The following is a 21760-nucleotide window of genomic DNA, read 5'->3' as shown; positions in this document are numbered from 1 at the left end:
ATTGGCTTATTTTAATCTTACAAATGTATTCTGAAGAAGTTCCAAAAGCATTATTAAAGAAACAAAAGCGCTAATTGTTAGTGTGTCTCATTGATGGCAGTATTGTGATGCTTTATCCAGTTTTCGTTTTTTAGTATGCTTATGGTATTTTTTTTTTTTTAAGTTAGGTTGCCCAAGTCTATTACCTTTTGTTACACTCACCATAACAAATCTATTCTGGGCAGGGTCAAGGCCCACTCTACCAGGGCCTTGGCTTCATCTATGGCTTTTTGGAAAGGGTTGAATTCTAGAAGTATTTAGAAGCTGCTACCTGGTGCTCTGTACATTTACAAAGCACTATAAGCTTCATTCCAAGACCATTCTCCAGGGGCTTTGGAATCCTTCTCCTTCCACCTCACACATATAGTTAGACAAGATAATTTACCTATATAGCCAAGTTTACTGCAGTGATCAATATGAATAACATAGTACAGTTGTGTAAGTTGAACTTAACGCAACATTAGATGTATGAATGATCACTGCTGCGGTAGCTGCTCCCTCTCTCTATAGCCCTATAGCCCCCCCCCCTGTTTTTTGGTGCATTTTTTTATGTTAGGGTGTGGACATTTATTTTCTGTTGTTCCTAGCACTGTCCTTTCAGGGCTCAGGCTGCCTCTCTCAGGTATAGGGAAAGCTCTGAAGGGCTTTCTGCCCAAACTTGTCTTTTAGTCAGCTCAGCTCAAGCTGCTTGACAATTTAGGCACTTGGAAGGTGTCCTAAAACTCTGGAAGCTGGCCAGCCATTTTATCCTTGGTAGGATATAATCTACATAGCTAAGGCAAATGCAGCAGTGATAATTTAAATATCTACTGTTATATTAACTTCACATTAAAGAACTGCACTTTCTCATTCTTCTGAAAACAGGAGAGAGCCTTTGCCAGTTAAACAGTTTCCATTGTTTTTCTGTTAAGCATTTCGCTTTGGTGAAGCACAAAAAATGCCTAGGAAAATCAGGAGTACCTTGGAGTTGAACCAGAGACTGGAGTTGGGCGATGCAGACTATCAGAAAGACAACCAGCAACACAAATTATTTAACAAAAGTGATATTCTAAGGTATCAGCACCACTGAAAACAGGAACAAACAAGAAATATGGCTTTGCAAGAACAAATGGCTGAGAAAGACTGCATTTCTTTCTTTTTTTTTTTTTTTGTTTAACTTTGTTAAGCTTTTGGTAGGACTGCAAAAACATATACCTCACTGCATGTTATTAATGTTTAGGACACTGAAGGGAAGGTACAGTTGCACCAGGCCTACTTACCCGTAACAGCAGATGTTCGAATTTTACACTGCCTCAGTGGCATATGGGTTCTGTACTTTCACAAATACCTATACTGGCAGCCTATGTACCTTTGAACCTTTCAAAAGTTCAGAATCCCCTCTTTTGACTCTCTGTAATGAAGGATTGGCTAAGCACCTCCCATCAGGGAGAAGCCTAACCACTGTCTAAGAAAATCAGTTACTCAGGCTTTTAGTAAGACAAACCAAGAACACCCAGAAGCAAGACTTTCCCAAAACCAACCAATTCATAGCCATAACACACCAACACATATCACCAAAGTCAACCAACAAGATAGCAAAGCTGGATACCATCAACCTATGCACAAAATAAGCAGGATGGTTGAGGAGAGCAGTCCCTAAGACAGTGCTGTTTCTTTCGGCTTTTCCCGGTTAGGGGTCGCCACAGCAGAACTCCGGTCCGCTAGTGATTGTCAGTAGATTTTTACGTACCAAGTTGCCAGCTCTGATGCACAAACTTCAATGAAGGTACGCCCATTCACGCATGTCTCCACACAGAAGACGCTTTAGCTGAGAATCGAACAGGACAACGTCTTACTGTGAGGCGACAATTCTACCGCAGCACCACCACCGCAGTAAGTCCCTAAGGCAGTGTGAAATTTGAAAATCTACTGATACAAGTGAGTACGACTTGGGCAACTCTACTATGTTAAACATTCACACTTTTCTCAGTGATATATGGGTAGATTCAGAAAGCTTGCCCTACCTGGGAGAAGGATAAGGATCCTGTAGCCTCTAGTGAATGGTCCTTGCAAAGCCTGCTCTACAATTTGAAAAAGAAACTGTAGTGCTTTGTAAAGGTATGAACAGAGAACCAAGTTGCTGCCTCTAGAATGCTTCTAGAGTCCACTCTTTTCCAATATTCCATCAACAAGGATAAGGCTCTGGTGAACTATGCCTTAACCTTTCCTTTAACAGATTTACCATGGTGGGAAGTTAACAATAAACAGCAGCAGAGGACAACCAATGAGGAAACATTTGCTTAGAGAAAGGCTGACCATTTTTAGCTCCAAAATACGAAAATAAGTGCAGTTGTGTAAGTAAACTTGCAATAACAGTAGTTGTTCGAAATATCACTGCTGAAGTAGTCTAAGCTGTAAGGGTTATATCCTTCGCCGGACATAGCCCATATAGTTTAGACTACTGTAGCAGTGATCAATATGATGAATACACAGCCGTTCAACTTTCTGACGGGCTTACTTCTATTGTGGTAGTGCATGCGTTGCCTGTGCACATCCAAGGTATGCAGAATCTTCTATTCCTTGCTTAAGGTGCTGGAAAGAAAACTGGGAGATTAATGGCTTGATTCAGGGTGAATTCAGAAACAACTTTTGGCATGAAAGAAGGATTCATGGGTAGAATTACCCTGTGCTTTTAGAAAATCAGATAAGGTTGGCCCACCATATGAATTTGCAGCCCAGAGACTCGCCCTGCAGATGTTACAGCAATAAGCAAAACAGTTTTCCCAAGTGATGAACCTCAAATCAGCCTGAAATGCAGGTTAAAAAGGAGATGAGGTTATTTTTTTCAAGATCAAAGTTGAGATCTCTAGGATGAGGAATATGCTTGAGGGGATCTCGCACTCAACACTCATTTCATAAACTCTTTGACCACAAAAAGAAACTGAAAGAGGGGGATCCATGAGCAGACAAACTGAGATGGCTAGAGGCACCTTAACAGATGCACAAGATAAGCTACCATTGGGAAATTCACAAGTACTTCAAAACAAGAGGGTTAGGCACCATACCAGGCCCTCTGATATTGGTCAACCATCACCTAGAAAACCTCCTCCACTGGTGAACATAAGATTTTCAAGTTTTAGGTTTTCTTTCCTTCTTCAATACCTACGGCACATCCTCATCAAACAAATACCAAAAATGGTATCAATACAAAATCACTCAGGCTGTCAGCAGCAAATGCTCTAAGATGGGGTGTACCAGTTGCCCCTGACACTGTGTAAGCAGATCCAGAATGTGAGGAAGCTTGTTGCAATTGCCCTTGGCCAATTCCATTAAAAGGGAGAATCAACTTTGCTTGGGGCAAAATGGGATCACCACAATGTTCTTTTGGTATTTCTTTCTGAATCTTCAGACGTACCTTGGGTATTGGTGGAAATGCACAGAGGAACACACTCATCCAGTGAAACAGGAATGCATTATTTCTCCAAGTATGATTTCAACGATGTCTCAAACAGAATTTTTCCAACTGTCTGTGCTGAATGGAAGTGCACAGATCTATCTGAAGTGTTTTCCACATCTGGAACAAATTCAGGCAAACCTCATCCACAGTTTCTACTCATGAGGGTCCACCTGGAATCTGCTTAGTCTGTGTGCCACTATGTTTTGCTCTGACTGGATGTATTAGGCATCAATGCTCTAAAGCTACCTCCTAGGCCATCATTGTCAATAAGCAAACATGTTATGACCATGTACCACTTCGTTGTTCAGGTACCACATTGACTGTGGTGTCTAACCAAAAATGGGGGCTTAAAGACCATACGTTGTGAATAAACATTAAGGTCTGAAGTACAACGAACATTTCTTTGATATTTATGTGCTTGTAGTGTCTGAAGAACCCCATTCACATTGCACACAAACTCCCCTGTACCCTTTTCTCCATGCAAAATCTGACGAGTCTGTCTGGACTGAATGAACTAGAGTCTGGAGGGGGAAGGGTAGGTCGAGATGGAGATGGAGATGCATCTGATTTTTCCACCACTGTGACTCCTGTTTCACAAAATCTAGCACTGGTACCCTTGAATCAGGTGCTGGATCTAACAATTTTTCAAGTATCAGTGAATTTTTCTCATGTGGACTCTGGTCCATGGTGTCATAAGGATCACCAATGTTGATGCCAGGAGCTCTAGAATTTTGAGAAACTCCCTTGAAGAGACAGAAAAAGAGAGAAAAGTCCATGAAAATGTTCTGTGCTATCCAGACTGTGTCCTCTAGTTAAAAGTTGATCTTTTTTTCTACACCTCAGGAAGACAATTCTTTGCAAGGTTGTGAGACAAGGCATTTGCAGGCTCGCCCTGAAGAGGGCAGCAAATAGCATGTGGTGATAAACATCCTTCAAAAGTCACCTAGAAACAGTTGTCCAGAAGAAGTGGTAGGACCACCTACATACAAGGTGATTATTTTGAATTTGAGTACTTTCAGAAAAGTGTTTTGATATGTCGGATCTAACACTAGTCTCTATGATAGTTTCTTTTTGGGAATCAAAAAGAATCTGCTGTAAAATCCTTTTCCTTATTGTGGTGCAGAAACTGATTCTATAACCCCTACTTACTACTTGAGAAAGAGTACCAGAGAGAACAGGTTTGTCTGGCCTGGTGGGTGAGGAATGATTTCCCTGAAGAGAGGAGGATTTTCTGTCCAATGCCAACAGTATCCTCACCAAATTAGTCTCAGCACCCACTTGTCTAAGATTACTTTTGGCCAAGCTTCTGAGTAGAGCTAAAGGCATAATCTCTGAGATGAGAGGACTATAAAAAAAAACTTCTCGCTAAGGAAACTACATCAGCCCTATTCACAGTAAAAACCTGACTGTTGTGTGGTGAAGTTTCTGCTTCTTCCTAAGAACTATACTACAGGACATATCTGGGGACAGAGTATTATGTCTGGCAAGAGGTCTCTTACTCAGGACATCTCTTGCACCTAAAAGGTTTGGTTCTCCTATACATGAACCAGGTACTGGAACAGCCCCAGAGAATGATCTGAACCCCATACCACAGAAGACTGCAGGCTCACACTAGAGGGTGGTGGAAAAAAGCTAAATGGTCTGCAGGCTGGTTTAAGACAGTAACATATTTGCAAACCTTAGACTGAGGCATGTTTTTGTTGATTTTTTTTTTCTTTTTATGTGCAGACTGGATTTGGTGGAGGGGCGGCTGTAACAAAATCAATCAAGTCAGGGGAAAAAACACCAACCAGAATAATACACTGTTAAGGGCAGCAGTAATAGAAATTATACAATGACTGGCCATTAATATTCTAAAATGAGCATGTTGAGTGGCCAGCCCAAACATCATGCCCGTTGTAAATCCAAGAATACACAAACAGAAAAAGGTCCGGTAGCCCGGACTTTTTTCCGTTGTTATATTCTGTAACTTTTAATTTATTTTTTTAACAATATATAAATAAAATCACAAAACCAGACGCAGGACATACGAGAGACAGGCTGGAGAAAATACTAGGAAAATCAGATATGTTATTTAAAAATAAAGACACGTACATACCTGATTTTCTTTGTATTTCCTCCATTCTGTCTCTCTTACCCCTAAACTGTCCAAAACTTGTTTTTATTTATAAAAAAAAAAAAAAGAAAGAAAAAAAGGATAACAGAGACCTTCTTTTCTCTGTTGCTTCCTTTCCAAAGCACTGATGTACTGCTGGGTTAGAGTCAGAACACAAGTCCCATACGCATGTGCAGTACATCAGAAAAAGCACCAGGATAGTGTAAAAACACAGACGAGCAGCACAGAGGCATTATATAAATACATTATTTAAGAAAAGTAAGCATTTTTTTCTTAAATAATGTTATTGTACAATAGCAATAACCCACGGCTGGGTGTGGGCAATGCCGGATTTACACACGGTTGGCTTTGTTTGGTTACTCAGGCTTCCCCCTCGTGACCAAACCACATCAATCGTGGGTAACACCCAGCGATGGGTTACTGCTTAAATATACCAAGTTTCAAAACAACAAATAAGGCTAAACCACATAAAAATAGGAAAAACATTTTAACGTGTGCCAAGCCTTGTTCTACAATCTGTACAACATAGAGAACACACACACAAACACACATATCAAGTAAAATTCACTTGTTCAGAGAGTAACACAACACTGAATATATGCCTTTAAAGCAACCAGCACTTATTTAGAGATTCCCTTGTCGGACCTGAACAAAATCTCCACAGAAAATACAAAAAATTGATTTGTTAAAAATATTAATACTAAAAACAATTACAGCAGTGTTAAACTGGGAGTAAGTATTATAAAAATGAAATAAGTGATAAAAAAAAAATCAATATTTTCCCATCAAAACTTCAACATGAAGCAGAAAAACTGAAGCAGGACTCATGAAATCCTGCCAAGAGAATGGCACCATACAAATACCACAACAGTAAGTTAGAATTTCTAGAGGAATTAGCAGCAGTAGTAAATAAGTATATTTTCATAAAAAAGATGCACATATATTACTTTTTAAATAAAACAGAAAAAGAAAACAAAAGTACATAATAAAAATGAAAGAAGTCTGCAAAGGGATCTCATCTGAGTCTGGAAGCTGTAACACACAAATGTAGGCTGATGAGATTAAACTGTGCCAGTCCTACAAATGGCACAAAAGACTGAATAACTGACTTTCTGTGGCAGGGGTTAAACTTACCCTGATGGAAGGGAAATCTGTCAATACCTTACCACAGTGAGTCAAAGAGTCACTGTACGTATCTGTGCAGATATAGAATCCAAATGCACACCGAGACAGTGTGGATGATGAACAATAAAGAGCAATCCAAGTAGAACAATTTTTGCTCTTTTTAATATTTGTATAAACATCTAAAGTAAATTGCACACTATATTGTAAAGCGGTTTTGCATAATGTGCAGTTAAGGAGATTTTTAAAGTGTCTGGGGTTGGGGGGGGGGGTCTTTTCAGTGACAGCTGTACTAGGTAAAGAAAGTAATCAAGCACTTTTCTTAGTTAAAGCTTCAAAGCTTTATATGCATTGTAAAAAGATAAAAACTGAACAGAAGCAATTTACAGTTAGTATAATGTGATCTTGGGCTGCTGGGGTGGGATATAAAAGTATACTGATGTATGTAGAAATAAGATACCTTCCCGTTTTTAAGCAGATAGGTATCTATGTTAATATCCTTTGTTTGAGCTACATACTCCAGCTTTTTAAGCAAACAAGCTTGAAAAAAGACAAAATGGAGGTTTCTTGCAACTGTAAAGTTATTAGTTTTTTTTTTCCATTAGCAAATACTCTCAGTGGGAGACAATACGCTTACAAGTGCATGCAGTTAGCCATGGGAAGTTTGTACATTGTGCTCAGAGTGAAAATTTCAAAGAATTTTTCATACATCTACAAAGGTTTTGGCAGTTCTTCCTCACTACTGACGGATTTTGCTTAGGGAATAGCTGTCTGCTTTTGCAAGCAATTGATCTTGAGTGTTTTGAGCACTGTTTGTTAACAGAAAAGTAACATTTAAAGATAAAGTAGCAAGCAGTTCAGTGAACAATACAGTCTGAAACAGTGGGAAGTGAATAAATAGCAGTCGTAGCCTTCCCAGCAGCCTTAATATTTTAACGCATTTAATAGATTAGTGTACACTTTATTTATTTTAAGGTAGCCAGTATACTTTTTCTTAGGGATACAAAACGTTTACTGAAAACATAAAAGCTGTTTTTCACATCTGAGAAGGGCACAGAGATAAAAAAGAACATAGAGCGTACATGGAGAAAATAGGCTGTAACATATGCTTTAGTGGGTCTACTTCTTAATTTAGAAATCTCAAAATCCCAAACATCAAAATCCCAACGTCCGGATGTTTGAAATTTTTAAATCTCGAAGTTAAACAGTTCAGATCACCCAACAGTGCAGAACAGTAACTTTACCATTCTCTTCACTGTAGTGCTGTCTCGGAGTTGGTATACTTAAGTAGCACAGGGTGTGGGGGGCTTGCCCCCCTGCAGCAACATGATGTCTTAACTTTTTTTGTTTTAGTTTTGTTTTATTGCATTTCGAGATTTCAAAATCTCAAACATCAAGATTCTGATTTTCGAAATTTTGACTTTTCAAAATTACACTGTGGACCTGCTTTAGCATGGGTAACCCTAATTTTTGGATTAGGTAATGCCTTTGGGAGCAGCCGATTTGAGGCAACTACTCCTACATGGAGGAGTAAACATTTGTTCAAAACATACACTGTTCTGTGTGTTTGTTCAATGTTAACAGGGGATGGGGACTCCTGAAATTTATTAATATTTGTTGTGTTTTCATTGAAGCAAAAAGTGTATTATGGGACCTCTTACACAGTGTCAGGAAGTTTGATTGCTATGGCAGGACATAATGAGTCTTCCTGCCCAGCTACAGAAAACAGAAAACAGAACAAATGCTATCTGGGCCAAAAGGGAGCAATCATTACTACTTCTGTCCTTTCAACCTTGATTGTCTATCTTCCAAGTTAGCCTGGACAGCAAGGTAATTCAAAAAAATCATACTGGAAACAGTCTTTTCCAATCCAGAAAGAACACATCCACTGTATAAAACTTTCTGTTATTTGCTCAACAGCAGTACTGCCTTAGTCATCAGCTGTACTGGGAAGCAACTTCAAAATAACATATTCTAAGATCAATTTATTTCAAAATTAATATAGGACTGTGTCACATTGTTCCCTTAGCAGAGGCACACCAGTCAACTTCAGCCTGAATTTGTACTTGGAATTTCTGCACTTCCTTATCTGAACTGCAAGCAGCTTAATGTGCATCATTTCCAGACTTTGTATGAACAAAAGGAAAACAAGACCTACTGCTAATTTTACACTCCCAGCCTAAGAGCACTGGGAGTTTATACTCACGACAAGGTTGAGACATTATTATGATGCTAACAAGCAATCCTGAAAAAAGATGCACTTTATTAACTCATCACATACTACAAGTTTCACCAACTTATTCTCAACTGCTTGATTCAGGATATACTTGCAATTTGCACCAAATTTGAAAGAGGTGTTTTTTTTTTTGTTTTTTTTTTTTGGGGGGGGGGGGGTCTGCCCTCAGACTATAAGCACATTGCTTTCAAAGTCTCAAACTCAGAGAAAGTACACTTATGGACAAACTTTATATATTCAAGTGCCTCACACTCAAATACACAGAAGATCATGCAGATGCAAGCAAATAAATCATAAGCAGTTAGGCAAGTTCTTGTTTACATAAAAAAATATATGTGGAATTTTCTTACAGCTGATAATGTATTTAGACAACCACTACCGACTGCAGACATTGGTCATAGCAGGTTTGCTGTTCTCGGTCTACAACCTTTTATGACACGATTTTCAGTACTTTGACGGGAGTTCAACGTTCAGAGGGAAAAATTTTAAGTAAATTTTGCAGATGGGAAAAGGATTCTCAGTCATACAATCCATTCTAAATTTAATTCCTGCATTTGTTTCCTCTGTTATTTCTAATACAATATCTTTAGAAGGGAACATGAACAATCAGTAATTTATATCCAGTATCCCGTTGGACAAAACAGCTGCACTTTTTCTTCTATGTTGCACTTGTCAAAGAAGACACACCTTACAACAATTTAGAAATGATCTTCAAAGGAATTAATTCACACAGGTTCCTGGTACAAACAGCAATATGCAAACAGAGAAACATTACAAATTAAATAAAATGATGGAAGTACATCAGCAATGAAACTGGTGTATGTTTGCTGTGACTGAGCAATCAAAAAAAGGAACAGCATCTTCATAGCGATCATATGAAATGCACCAATAAAGTGAATTACTTTATTACATCAGCACTAGGATGTATCTCTTCTCTAAATTAGAAACAAAATGGGGCTCTCAAACATAAAGAGGATCATAAATGGAGCTCAACTCCATTTTAAGAACCAATTAAAAAAACATTTTTTGAAGTGGCTGCTATAAAAGTGACAAAGTGGCTGACTGCCATACTACATTCTGGAAAGAGATTAAACAGGATATAAATCCGGATTTTCACTAGGAATTCAATCAATAAGCCAAAATCTACAAAACGCTGACAGCAAACTAGCTAGTGGCAACAATCAGCAAATCAAGTGCAGTGAAGCACACTACACTTAATTTGTGAGGTATACATACAAAGGGCAGTGCTTAGAAGTTCCTACTACTCAGCACTATTTCTTGACCAGCACTGGAGGAAGTACTGCTGCATATGTACGATCAACATAAAACAGCTGTATGCTATGATTTGCAAAACACATTTTCAACAAGGTAGCTACTGATAATGTTTTTTGAAGTTCTGCCTCTGAAACATCAGCACAGATATCAATGTGAAGCAAAGTGACAAGGGCTCACAGCCAGCTCTGCTGGCATACAGGGATAAAGCCATAACTGTGGTAACCCCCCCCCCCCCCCAAAAAAAAAAACCTTTAAAACTTGGGCATCTACTAGAGCTGGTAAACAGCAGGACGAAATGACATGGCCTGGCCTCTCTTCAGGGGAAGGTGCTCAGTTATGTGGCACATGGCCCAGTTAAGAATGAGGACCATACAAGACCGCTGGCTTCAAGGCAAAAAACAGAAGTCCTGAGGGTTTGCGCTGCTTGTGAAAGTCCGTGACACACCCTTACAGAAGCCCACTGTACATCAATCCTGAGAACAGTCTACTAGTCATGTAAAGTGGGATTAGGGACTAAAACAGAAATAAAACCACCCTTATGGATTTTGGCATCTCATCTGCTCCTTGGTATTTAACTAAGAAAAGCAATGCACTGTGGGGCTCTTGTTTTCTAGGAGACAATTGGGTATACCGAGTGAGCAGAATGGTAGGCTCAACTGGTCAAAAATGGAGTATTAAAACTCAAAAAACTGTTAAGAACTTCGATTATATCAACATGTATGCCTGTCTAATATTAAGTAACTACAGAAAAAAATTATCATGCGTTTAGGCCTTAAAAAGAAGTCATGTACTCACCATAACATTCCATTTGAATAGTAAAACTTCATTTGTCTTCAACCTGTGGGGTCTTTGGATCCACATCGGATCTGACATGGCCACATTTTCCAGCTATGGCTCTGAGCTCCATGCTCCTCCCCTTACCGATAACGTCCACTGTCCCCCTTCAGATCAGGTTTGCTGCCCAACAGGTACCAGACACCCGACCCAATGACACCTTATCCTCCAACACAAACATGACAAAAGAACTTTAGCCCTGATAGAACCAAAGATCCCAACAATAACTGTCCAGTACAAGGGACATGTCATATTCCAAAAGATAAGGTTAGGGGGAAGGGGGGGAAATGGCTGAAGGCAAATGAAGTAGAACTACTCAGATGGAACGTTATGGTGAGTACATAACTTCTTTACCTGAAGTAGTTTACTTCATTTGTTCTTCAACCTGTGGGACAGAGTCCCCAGCTACCTAACTCTTGGGTGGCCCTCATGGAAGGATATTCTAGAGCACCACACAGTCAAAGGATGCTCTACTCCTAGAGACCAAATCCAGTTTATAATGAGAAATAAAGGTGCGAGATGAGGCCCAAGGAGCAGCTGAACAAATATCATCCAGAGAGACCCTAGACCAAAAGGCTGCTGACATAGCTATAGATCAGGCCGAATGAGGCTTCACTTTTCCTGGTAGAGACAAACCTCTATCTGAGTAGGCCTGGCCAATGCATTGTGAAATCCAGCGAGCGACAGTCACTTTTGAAATAGATTTGCCCTTTAGTCACTTTTGAAACAGGTTTACCCAAGAAGGGCTTGGCATAGGACACAAAAAGCTGATCAGACTTGCGGAAAGGTTTACTCTTGTGAAGCTAAAACCTCAACTGCCTATGTACATCCAGTAAATGTGTAATTTGTATTCCCCTTTGTTCTGGTAGTTAGGAAAAAATACTGGTAAATTAATAGTCTAATATTGGCTTCCAAAACTACCTTGGGAAGGAAGGACGGGTTAGTGCGTAGCGACACTCTGTCTTTATGAAAGATCATATAAGGGACTTTGCTAGAAAGTGCTTGAAGCTCTGACACCCTTCTAGCAGACATGATGTCAACCAAGAAGCAGTTTTCCAAGTCTAAAATGGTAGATCCACAGATGCCGCAGGCACAAAGGGGGGAGTAACCAATGCCTGCAACAGTAAGGTGAGGTCCCATGGTGGAATCGGGGCCTTAATCGGAGGTCTGAGAAGAAAGGCACCTTTGAAAAAGGTTTTTCAAAGTTTAGAGGAAGCCAATGAAGAAATGTTTACCCAAACATGAAAATTAGAAATGGCGGCTAACTGGACTTCACCGTAGGGGAACTAGCACCCTGATGAAAAATGCTAGCTAGAAATTCTAAAACTGCTGAAAGTGGTGCAGTGAAAGGATACAAAGACCTCTGAGTGGCCCATATAGAAAAACATTTCCATTTACTACGATAAACTTTTCTGGTGGATGACCTATGAGCTGCCACCAGCATGGACTTGACAGGAGATGACAGACCGGGAGTCCTAAGAATCATGAGAACCGGAGCAGCCAAGCAGTGAGCTTCAGACTGTCCTGATCTGGATGAGGGATCCCAGAGAGATGTGAGAGCAGATCCTGGACCAGATGGAAGACGAAGCAGCAGCCGCTGCTTTCCCAGCAGGTGAAGATGGGACCTCATGACCTCAGTCCCAGCAGAAGAGGGCAACAGGCCCTTAACAATCAGTTTGTCCCACCTGTCCTTAATTGCCCTAGGATTAAACCCAGCGCAAATAGTACAGGGGGGCTGGAGGTGAGCCACGCCCAAACAAACCACACACAAGAGTGTGGCCATCCACCAGAGAAAGCTTATGGCCACACTCTGAGCACCTTCTGAAGCCAGGCTTCGGAGCGTCCGCCATGCCACAGCCAGCCCAAAAGACACACACATGCACCACATGGAAAGAGAAGAGGGGAGGAAAGATAGTAAAGCCTACGAGCTATTTCTACGGAGACCCCCAAGAAAGGACAGAAAAGGTTAAAAGAGACGTTATAGATAGAAAAGCCAAAAAAAAGAAACCAATTACTGTTCGAAAAACACTGCTAAATGCTACGGAGCTTGGACCACGCTGCTTCCTCTCAGGTGACAAATGAGATCTGAAGGGAGACAGAGGGCGTTATGGGTAAGGGGAGGAGCATGGAGCTCGGAGTCATAGCTGGAAAATGTGGCCATGTCGGATCTGATGTGGATTCGAAGACCCCACAGGTTGAAGAACAAATGAAGTAAACTACTTCAGATCAAATGTTGCTTTTTACAGGTTGTGTAGTCTGTTTCGTATCAGTCTATGCACAAACACATGAACAGTCATGTGAAATACAAAGGTTGAAGTAACAGATTATGTTACTCCTTTTTTAAAATCTATTGTAGAGATGCATATCTGTGCAAGACTTTTGTTGGTTTGTTGCTTTATTGATTAGAATGAACCACTTCATTCTGAAAACACTACTTATCAGTTCTACAAATAAATACTTTCAGAATATAGTTTAATGCTGACTTCCCAAAGTCAAATGACAGTACTAGGAAGACGGTCATTAAAAGTTTCAAAGTGGATCAGTATTAGCAGACACAAGGTGTGAAAAAAAAGATGTGCATTTTATTACAGTGAAAATTAGTTTTTTTGTGGAAGAAACTTTCCTTGCTTATAACCAAACTGTAATACATGTATCAACCTACAAACCCTTTATAACAACCTATCAATGAAATTTTGATATGTTTGCAATATTACAATGTGATTTTTTTTTACAAATATTCTAGGCATCACAATTTAACATACCTCTTGAATAGCTGTCATAACAACATGCTGCACTGACTCTTCCATTCCCATGATTGTCTGGATGTATTCTGTTAACAAGTAAATTTATCTTTTGTTAGAAAACACATGAAACAACACAAACACTGCAATGTTTAAGTGGAAGAAATATGTTTAATCAGTACCTACAGCCCAGGAACGTGTGTAACAACAGCATACCAGTCTCATAATTATTTACTTAGAGCTTCTCTAGAGACCTCAGAAAGTACAGTTGTGTAAGTAAACTTACCATAACAATAGATGCTTGAATGATCACTGCAGCAGTAGTGTTAGCTAAATGGGTCGCATCCTGCAAAGGACAGAAGAGTCAGCCAGCTTCCAAAGCATCAAGGAGACCTTCCATACGCTCAAATTAGAAGTTATGTACTCACCATAACGTTCCATCTGAGTAGGTGTATTCATTTGTCTGCAACCTGTGGGTTATGGATCCGATATCGGATCCGAACCGGCATGGTTTTCCAGCTATGGATCCAAGCTCTCAGCTCCTCCCCTCACCCATAATGCCCTGCTCTACCCTCATGACCTCAGATCGAGTTTGCCAAAGCAACAATACCCTAAAAAGGGTAACAAGGAATATGCAGGAAACTGAAAGGCCAGGGGGATAGGAGGGCGGGATGGTTGCAGACAAATGAATACACCTACTCAGATGGAACGTTATGGTGAGTACATAACTTCTAAATCTGAAGTAGGATATTCATTTGTCTGCAACCTGTGGGACAGAGTCCCCAGCTACCTGAATCTTGGGCGGCCATCATGGAAGGATGTTCCGGAGCACCGCGGAGCCAAAGGATGCTCTACCCCTAGATGCAAGATCCAACTTATAGTGGGAAATAAACGTATGAGATGAAGCCCACGTGGCTGCTGCACAAATATCATCTAGAGGAATCCTAGCCTTGAAGGCTGCCGAGGTAGATACTGACCGGGTTGAATGGGCATGAACACCCCCCGGTGCGGGCCTTCCTGACGCTTGATAAGCCAATAAAATGCACTGTGAAATCCAGCGGGACAGAGAAACTTTAGAAATTGGCTTGCCCAAATTGAATTTTGCAAAGGAAATAAACAGCTGGTCGGATTGCCTATGACCAGCTGTCCTGTTGAGATAAAATCTAAGTTGCCTGTGAACATCTAGTGAGTGTAGCTTATATTCACCTTTGTTTTCATACTTAGGGAAGAAAACAGGGAGGTTAATGGATTGATTGATGTTTGCTTCAGAAGCGATTTTAGGAAGGAAGGACGGGTTGGTCCTGAGGGAGACACGGTCCGGATGAAATACCAAGTAAGGAGGTTTAGCTGATAAAGCTTGAAGTTCAGAAACTCTCTTGGCTGATGTAATGGCTACCAAAAGGCTGTCTTGTAGGACAAGAATTTGAGATCCACCGTAGCTGGCTCGAAAGGGGAGCGGTCAAGGCCTGTAGGACCAAAGAAAGGTCCCAAGGAGGAACTGCTTGTTTTATAGGGGGCCTGAGAAGGAAAGTACCTTTAAGAAATGTTTTACACAATTTGGCTGACATAAGAGGATTAGAATCTTGACCAACGTGATAGTGAGAAATTGCCGCCAGTTGAACTTTGACTGTGGAACTGCTGGCACCATCATTAAAGAGAGAGGTTAGAAAATCAAGCACTACAGGGAGAGGAACCGTGAAGGGATTCAGGCCTTGCCGCTCCGCCACACAGAGAAACGCGTTTCCATTTGCTTCGTAAACCTTTCTAGTGGATGGTTTATGAGCCGCCACCAAAATAGCCTTTACCGGTGAAGAAATACCGGAGTCCTTATCAAGAGTGGAACTGGAGCAGCCAAGCGGTCAGCTTCAGGTTGTCCAGGTTCGGAGGAGGAATGCAGGATGGATGGGATATCAGATCCGGGATGGGATCTAGAATCCAAGGAGGATTCACCGAGTGAGACCTTAGGAAGGGGAACCAGATCTGTCGAGGCCAGAATGGAGCAATGAGAATCATTCTGCAACCCACCCGAGAGGCTTTCTGAAGAACTTGCAGCATCAGAGGCAAGGGTGGATAGGCATACAGAAGACCGGGTGGCCAAGCATGCACCAGAGCGTCTCTTGGGGTACCTCCGGGAGGAGGTATTAGAGCGAAAAAACTGTCGCACTTGGTGTTTGAGGGAGAAGCAAAAGATCGCATGAAGGGTTCCCCACCGTGCGAATATGCGTTCCGCTACTTGACAATTGAGAGACCACTCGTAAGGGGTCAGAATGGTGCGACTGAGCTTGTCCGCTAGGATGTTGGACCGACCTGGAATGTGCGTTGCTATGAGAAAGCGATTGGTGGAGATTGCCCATTCCCAAACTCTCATGGCCTCTCGACAAAGAGGGTAAGACCTTGTTCCCCTTGCTTGTTGATGTACCAGACAACAGACATATTGTCCGATTGAATCGCAATTGTTCCCAAGGGAAGAAAGTCCTGAAGTGCTAGCAACGCTAAGAGCACTGCTCTCATCTCTAGAACATTGATATGCAGTAAGGTCTCTGAATCGTTCCACGTGCCTTGGACTGTCCGGCCCGCAAAGTGCCCCCCCCACCCGAGGCGGGAGGCGTCCGTGGTCACCGTGGCGAGAGGGGGAGAAGCACAAAATGGGCGACCCTCGTGGAGATCCGGGGAGTGGAGCCACCACAAGAGGGACCGCTTGCAAGCCTTGCTGATCGCTATGGGATGATGCATGGGGAGAGCAAGGTATGACCACTGTACCAAGAGCGTCCACTGTAGAATGCGCATATTGAGCCTGGCAAGAGGAAGAAGTGCTATAGCCGAAGCCATGGACCCTAGAGCCCTCAGGACCAACTCCGCTGGAACAGAATTTGAATGGAGAATGGCCCGCACCTGGAGCTGCAGATTTAGAACTCTGTCCGCAGTGAGAAAGGCTCGTAAACTCCTTGTGTCTAGTCTGGCCCCTATGAAATCTAAGAGCTGTGTGGGCCAGGTTGGACTTTTTTGTATTTATTGTGATGCCCAGAAATGGAGCAAGATGGAGAAAGGAGTCTCGCGCCAAGAGAAGTAGATGCCTTGTTGGGCGGTAAGGAGCCAGTCGTCCAGGTAGGGAAAGACCTGCACCCCTGAAGCCTCAGGTGGGCCGCTACCACTGCTAGTACTTTGGTAAACACCCTGGGGCTGTGGTGAGACCAAAGGGAAGGACCCGAACTGGTAGTGACTGGCTCCCAGCCGAAGCGGAGAAACCTCCTGGGCGCCTGTCCATCAGGATGTGGTAGTACGCGTCCTTGAGATCTATCGAGCACATCCAGTGATTTTCTCCCAGAAGGGGAGAATAGATTGCAGAGTGACCATTCGAATTTTTCTTTGGGGACTGCCAGATTCAAGAGAGAGAGGTCTAGGATTGGTCTTAGTTCCCCGTCTTTTTGGCACTAAAAGAATCTGGAGTAGAACCCTGATCCGATCTGGTCTGGGGAACGGGCTGGATGGCTCTTTTCTTTAGCAGATGGCCAATTTCTGCCAAAGCGGCCTCCCGTTGACCGGGTGGGACGCCTGGGAGGACTTTAACTTTGGAAGGTGAAGGAAAGGAATGCGATATCCCCTGGATATGATTTGGAGAACCCAGCGGTCCGATGTTATGGACTCCCATGCCGCTAGGTGCCCGAACGTCCCCGACTGCCTCCAGAGTAGAGCAGTCGGGCAACCCTCAGGGTTGCTGCGGGCCGTTCAGAGAAAGGTTCCCTGGACCCGAAGTTTCTGGGAGCCCCTCTGCCTCTAGGGCGGCGTCCTCCCTGTCCTCCTCTGCCACGGAAGGACTGGTTGTCCGGAGCAGGCTGGGACTGCTGCGACTTCGGAACCACATCTTCTTCTGACCCTTTTGGTTCCTAGAATAGGGCCTCTGGGGTGCAGAGAAGCGGATTCGACGGCAGACAGCGTCTTCCGTCCTTCTCGCTCTGGGTCAACGTCTCGAACGGTCTTGCCAAACAGAGCAGAACCATCAAAGGGGCGTTAAACGGCGCCTTGAAGGGCTCAGAAAAATCGCAGGACGGAGCCAGGCCTGGCGTCTAGTGACCAGTCCTGTCCCGCAGCTCTAGCGGCCTCCGTTCCATGGGAGCGTAGCCGCATAGAAGTATTTGCAACTCACCTAAGAGTGGCCATTTTGGTGGAGTGCAGAACTCTGTCCTCCTCCGAAATGGACTCAGGGATGCAGCGTATTCCTTAATAAGATCTCGCTGCATCCGAATAACATGTGCCAAATAGTTCAGCGCCCTTACCGAGAAGGTCGCCGAACTGAACATCCGCTTCCCCAAGCGGTCCATCATCCGAGACTCCTTGCTCGGTGGGTGGACTGAGGACTCTCCTGAGCCAGTTCCCTCTGTGGCCGCCGCCATCAACATGGCATCTACAGGAGGCCCCTTACTCCAATGGGTCCTGTCGGAGGGCGGACTAAGGATCCTATCCGGTCTTTTGGGAATTGGCTCCACGGTGTCCGGTTCCTTCCACGCCCTGGTGGTAATAAGGTCCACCAGGGGGGGACACCCAAGAGGTAGACGGGCCCGTTTCGAATGCCTCCAAGAACACGGACTCGTCCGAGGAAGACTTGGGGGCAGACCACCCCCTAATAGGAGCATTTCCATGATGTCTCCAAGGAGACATCCTCGGGGTGACCGTGGGGAGCCTTCCCTTCCTCCAAGTCCGTGTCTTCTGTGAGAGACTCGGGAGTCAATGTGCCTCCTTTTGCACGTATGCTTGCGAGGGCCTCCTCTGGGGGCTGTCAGAGGAGTCCTCGCAGTAGCAATTTGCTCCATAGGAGCAACTTGGGGCACAGAAACGGGCTGTCCCAGGGGCCGGATGGTGGAAGCCTGGCCCAGTGCAGAGGGAGCGCGGGACGGAGCCGAAGCAAGTGCCGGGGTCCGGAGACCCTCAACAGAGCCCTCTCCACTACATCAAAGGCGAAGGAGCCGACCTCGACCAAAGGATCCGACAATCGGCTCCCTCGGATCCGAAGAGCGGATCGGAGCCGGCGCCAAGCACTCGGATCCGAAGGGACAGTGCGCTCCGACACAGACGGCGCCGGCGAGCACTGATCCCCGGATCCGGCTCGGATCCAGGCTCCGAGATCGGGTCCGACGCACTGAGGGCAGGGTCGGGTCCGGTACCAAGTACTATCGGCTCCGACCTTCCCCGCCTCAAGCTGCTCGGCTCCAGCTGCTCGAACCCGGATAGCGGGTCGGAGAAGGAGCAATAGGCTTAAAAGGGTGTTGAGCTCCCCGAGGGGAGGCAAGAGCACTCCCATCTGCATCTGGGCCTGGATGAACCTTCTCATCATCCCGTCCAGATCAGCATCAGAAAGGCTATGGGTAGATCTCGAAGAGGCTACCGAGGTAGGCCTGGAGTGCCTCCTCGATAGCCTCGACGGAGATCGGGTCTCCTCCTCCTCAGGACCCGGTGAAAAGCACACAGGGGACCGGAGCCGAGAAGGAGGAGACCGAACCGACAACGGAGCCGGGGGAGAAGCCCGCTTGGCTGGCGGGGCCGAAACAGAGGTCTCGGCCCGCCGCTGGTGCTTCTCCCTCCGGTCCTTTTTAGCAGCATCCTTCTCCTCTCCAGAAGCGGGAGTTTGAGTCCCAGGAGCAGGAGGGGGTGCCACAGGGGGAACAACTGCAGCCACAGTAGTCCCCGAAGGAGCGGAGGCCGGAGCCGAGTCTGGCGGTAAAAGACCCGCCAAGACCAGCTTGGACCTCCGCTCCCTCAGTGCCCTGGGGTTGAACCCTGCACAAATGGAACAACCAGATGTGAGGTGTTCAACCCCAAGACACTTAACACACCGAGTGTGGCCATCAGCCGGTGAGAGCTTGTGGCCACACTCGGAGCATTTCGAAAATATAGATTTAGGCTGGTCAGCCATAATCTATAAAACACTAAAAGTTACAGAAAGTAACTTAAAACAAAAAGACACACAGGCCTACACACACACTCTACGCAACAGCGAGGGGAGGGAATAAAATTTACTTACTTTAACTTAAAATAAACTCAAAATACTCTATATTAAAGGGGAACCTAAACTTTCACACAAATTCAGTCAAACAACCAAAAAAATATCTGTTTTTTTCAAGAAAAAGAGTTCACTTAGCTGAGAGCTATGTACCCAAATCCAGTCACCAGCGCGGCAAACGAGATCTGAGGTCATGAGGGTAGAGCAGGGCATTATGGGTGAGGGGAGGAGCTGAGAGCTTGGATCCATAGCTGGAAAACCATGCCGGTTCGGATCCGATATCGGATCCATAACCCACAGGTTGCAGACAAATGAATATCCTACTTCAGATCAGTTATTCAGCTCAAGCTGAGCTGAAGAAGAAAAAAAAAAAGTGGTTTGGGAGAGCTTTTGTGCAAATTGACAGAAGTTGGCTAAAGTCCTGAAAAGGTCAATGCTAGGAAATACAGGGAGCGGCTACTTCAACAGTGATCATTTGATCTACTGCTGTGCTAAGTTTACTTAAACTGTACCATGTTCATCATTATGATCACTGCTGCTTTAGCCTTAGCTATAAGAGTGGATTATCATAGCTTATACTGACTGGGAGGAGGAAGAATAACGGTACAGGAGACCCCAGAGAATAGTCCTCACAAAGCTTGCCCTAGACCTGGTGAAGGAATCTAATCAATAGGGCTTTACAAAAATATGTACAAAGGACAAAGATGCTGCCTCTAGGAATGCATCTAGAATCCAATCCTTTCCAAAAAGCCACAGATGATGCAAAGGCCCAGGGAGAATGAGCCTCTACTCTACCTGGAATTGTCTTCTTGTGGTATAACAAAAGGTAAAAACATGAGACAACTGCTTGGAAACCATCAGCTTTGTTACAGGCTGTCCTTTTTGATTACCTTTGAAGATTATGAACAACTGACCGGAGTTTCTAAAAAAATTGTTTGGTAAAGACACTATCAGAGTTGTCTGTGGGCATCCAAGGTATGGAGTATCCTTTCGCCATCGTTTTTAGGCTCTGAAAAGAAGACAGGCTTGGCTTAAAGTATCCTTGGATACCACTTTAGGGCAAAAATATAGGATTAGACCTCAAGGAAACCCTACCATTATAGAAAATAAGACTGACCCACCATAAGAGCTTGCAATACAGATATTCCTCAAGCAGAGGTCAGTGGGGTCAGTAACATCCAAAAGGTGCCAAAATACACAGACATCTTTGGGTGCCACTGTGCAATCTGTTAAAACCATCTGCACCACTGAGCTTGCAGCCAAGTGCTACTACTAAAGGAAAAGGACACTTCCCGTGCTATGTAGTTTAGGCTTATTAAAGTCATTGCATATCGACAGCTATGGCTTTCTAACCCTGAGAAGCTTGCCCTCATTTGAAATAAATTTGAAAAAAATAAGCATTTAAAGCTTACTGATACTGTTCCATACTGACAACTGGTGCTGCTAACCTAGAAAAATTATTCTAATGTAGCTTAGGCCCTGTTGCAGTTGGAGCATTGTCTTGAGGTTAGCTAACTAAACAAAAAAAGGCCAGCAAATTTTTCCTTCTCTTTTGTGACTAGCCCTGTTCCACTCAGCTGTGCTACATATACCTTCACTTCACTCTCCATTTTGCTCACATTCCATCACACTGCTATTGCATTACATTTAAACACTCATAGCCACTCCCACAAAAATCAGCGATGAACTCAGCCATCTAAACATCCACAATATTTATCATACTTAACTATTGCGTTTTAAATAAACTTCCCCACCCAATATCCGACACTACTCAGCTGCACCTCCCAATGCAAAAGCATGCTCCTCCATCTTACCACAATTTCACTCCTAATCTTACTGTCAAAACTTTCTGCTTTCCACCACATATCATTACATTCAGTCATGCATATTGCTTTTCACCATATATCATTACATTCAGTCATGCTTATCATCCTGAAACATGCTCCTCGCTATAGTTCTATATCCC

General features: G+C 43.5%; 1 protein-coding gene across 1 annotated transcript in view; it reads right to left on the bottom strand.

The window, feature by feature from the left end:
• Window positions 1-21760, bottom strand: part of HOOK3 (hook microtubule tethering protein 3) — a 2251851-nt gene that overhangs the window by 1546936 nt on the left and 683155 nt on the right. Inside the window, exon 6 of the mRNA XM_044060904.1 lies at window positions 13821-13888. Coding sequence (XP_043916839.1) covers window positions 13821-13888 — 68 coding nt within the window. The remainder of the gene's footprint in view (window positions 1-13820; window positions 13889-21760) is intronic.

Source organism: Protopterus annectens, chromosome 2.part0 (genome assembly GCF_019279795.1).
Source record: "Protopterus annectens isolate FY-2018-M chromosome 2.part0, PAN1.0, whole genome shotgun sequence".
Classification (NCBI taxonomy): Eukaryota; Metazoa; Chordata; order Ceratodontiformes; family Protopteridae; genus Protopterus; species Protopterus annectens.
This window is presented reverse-complemented; position numbering and strand designations above follow the sequence as displayed.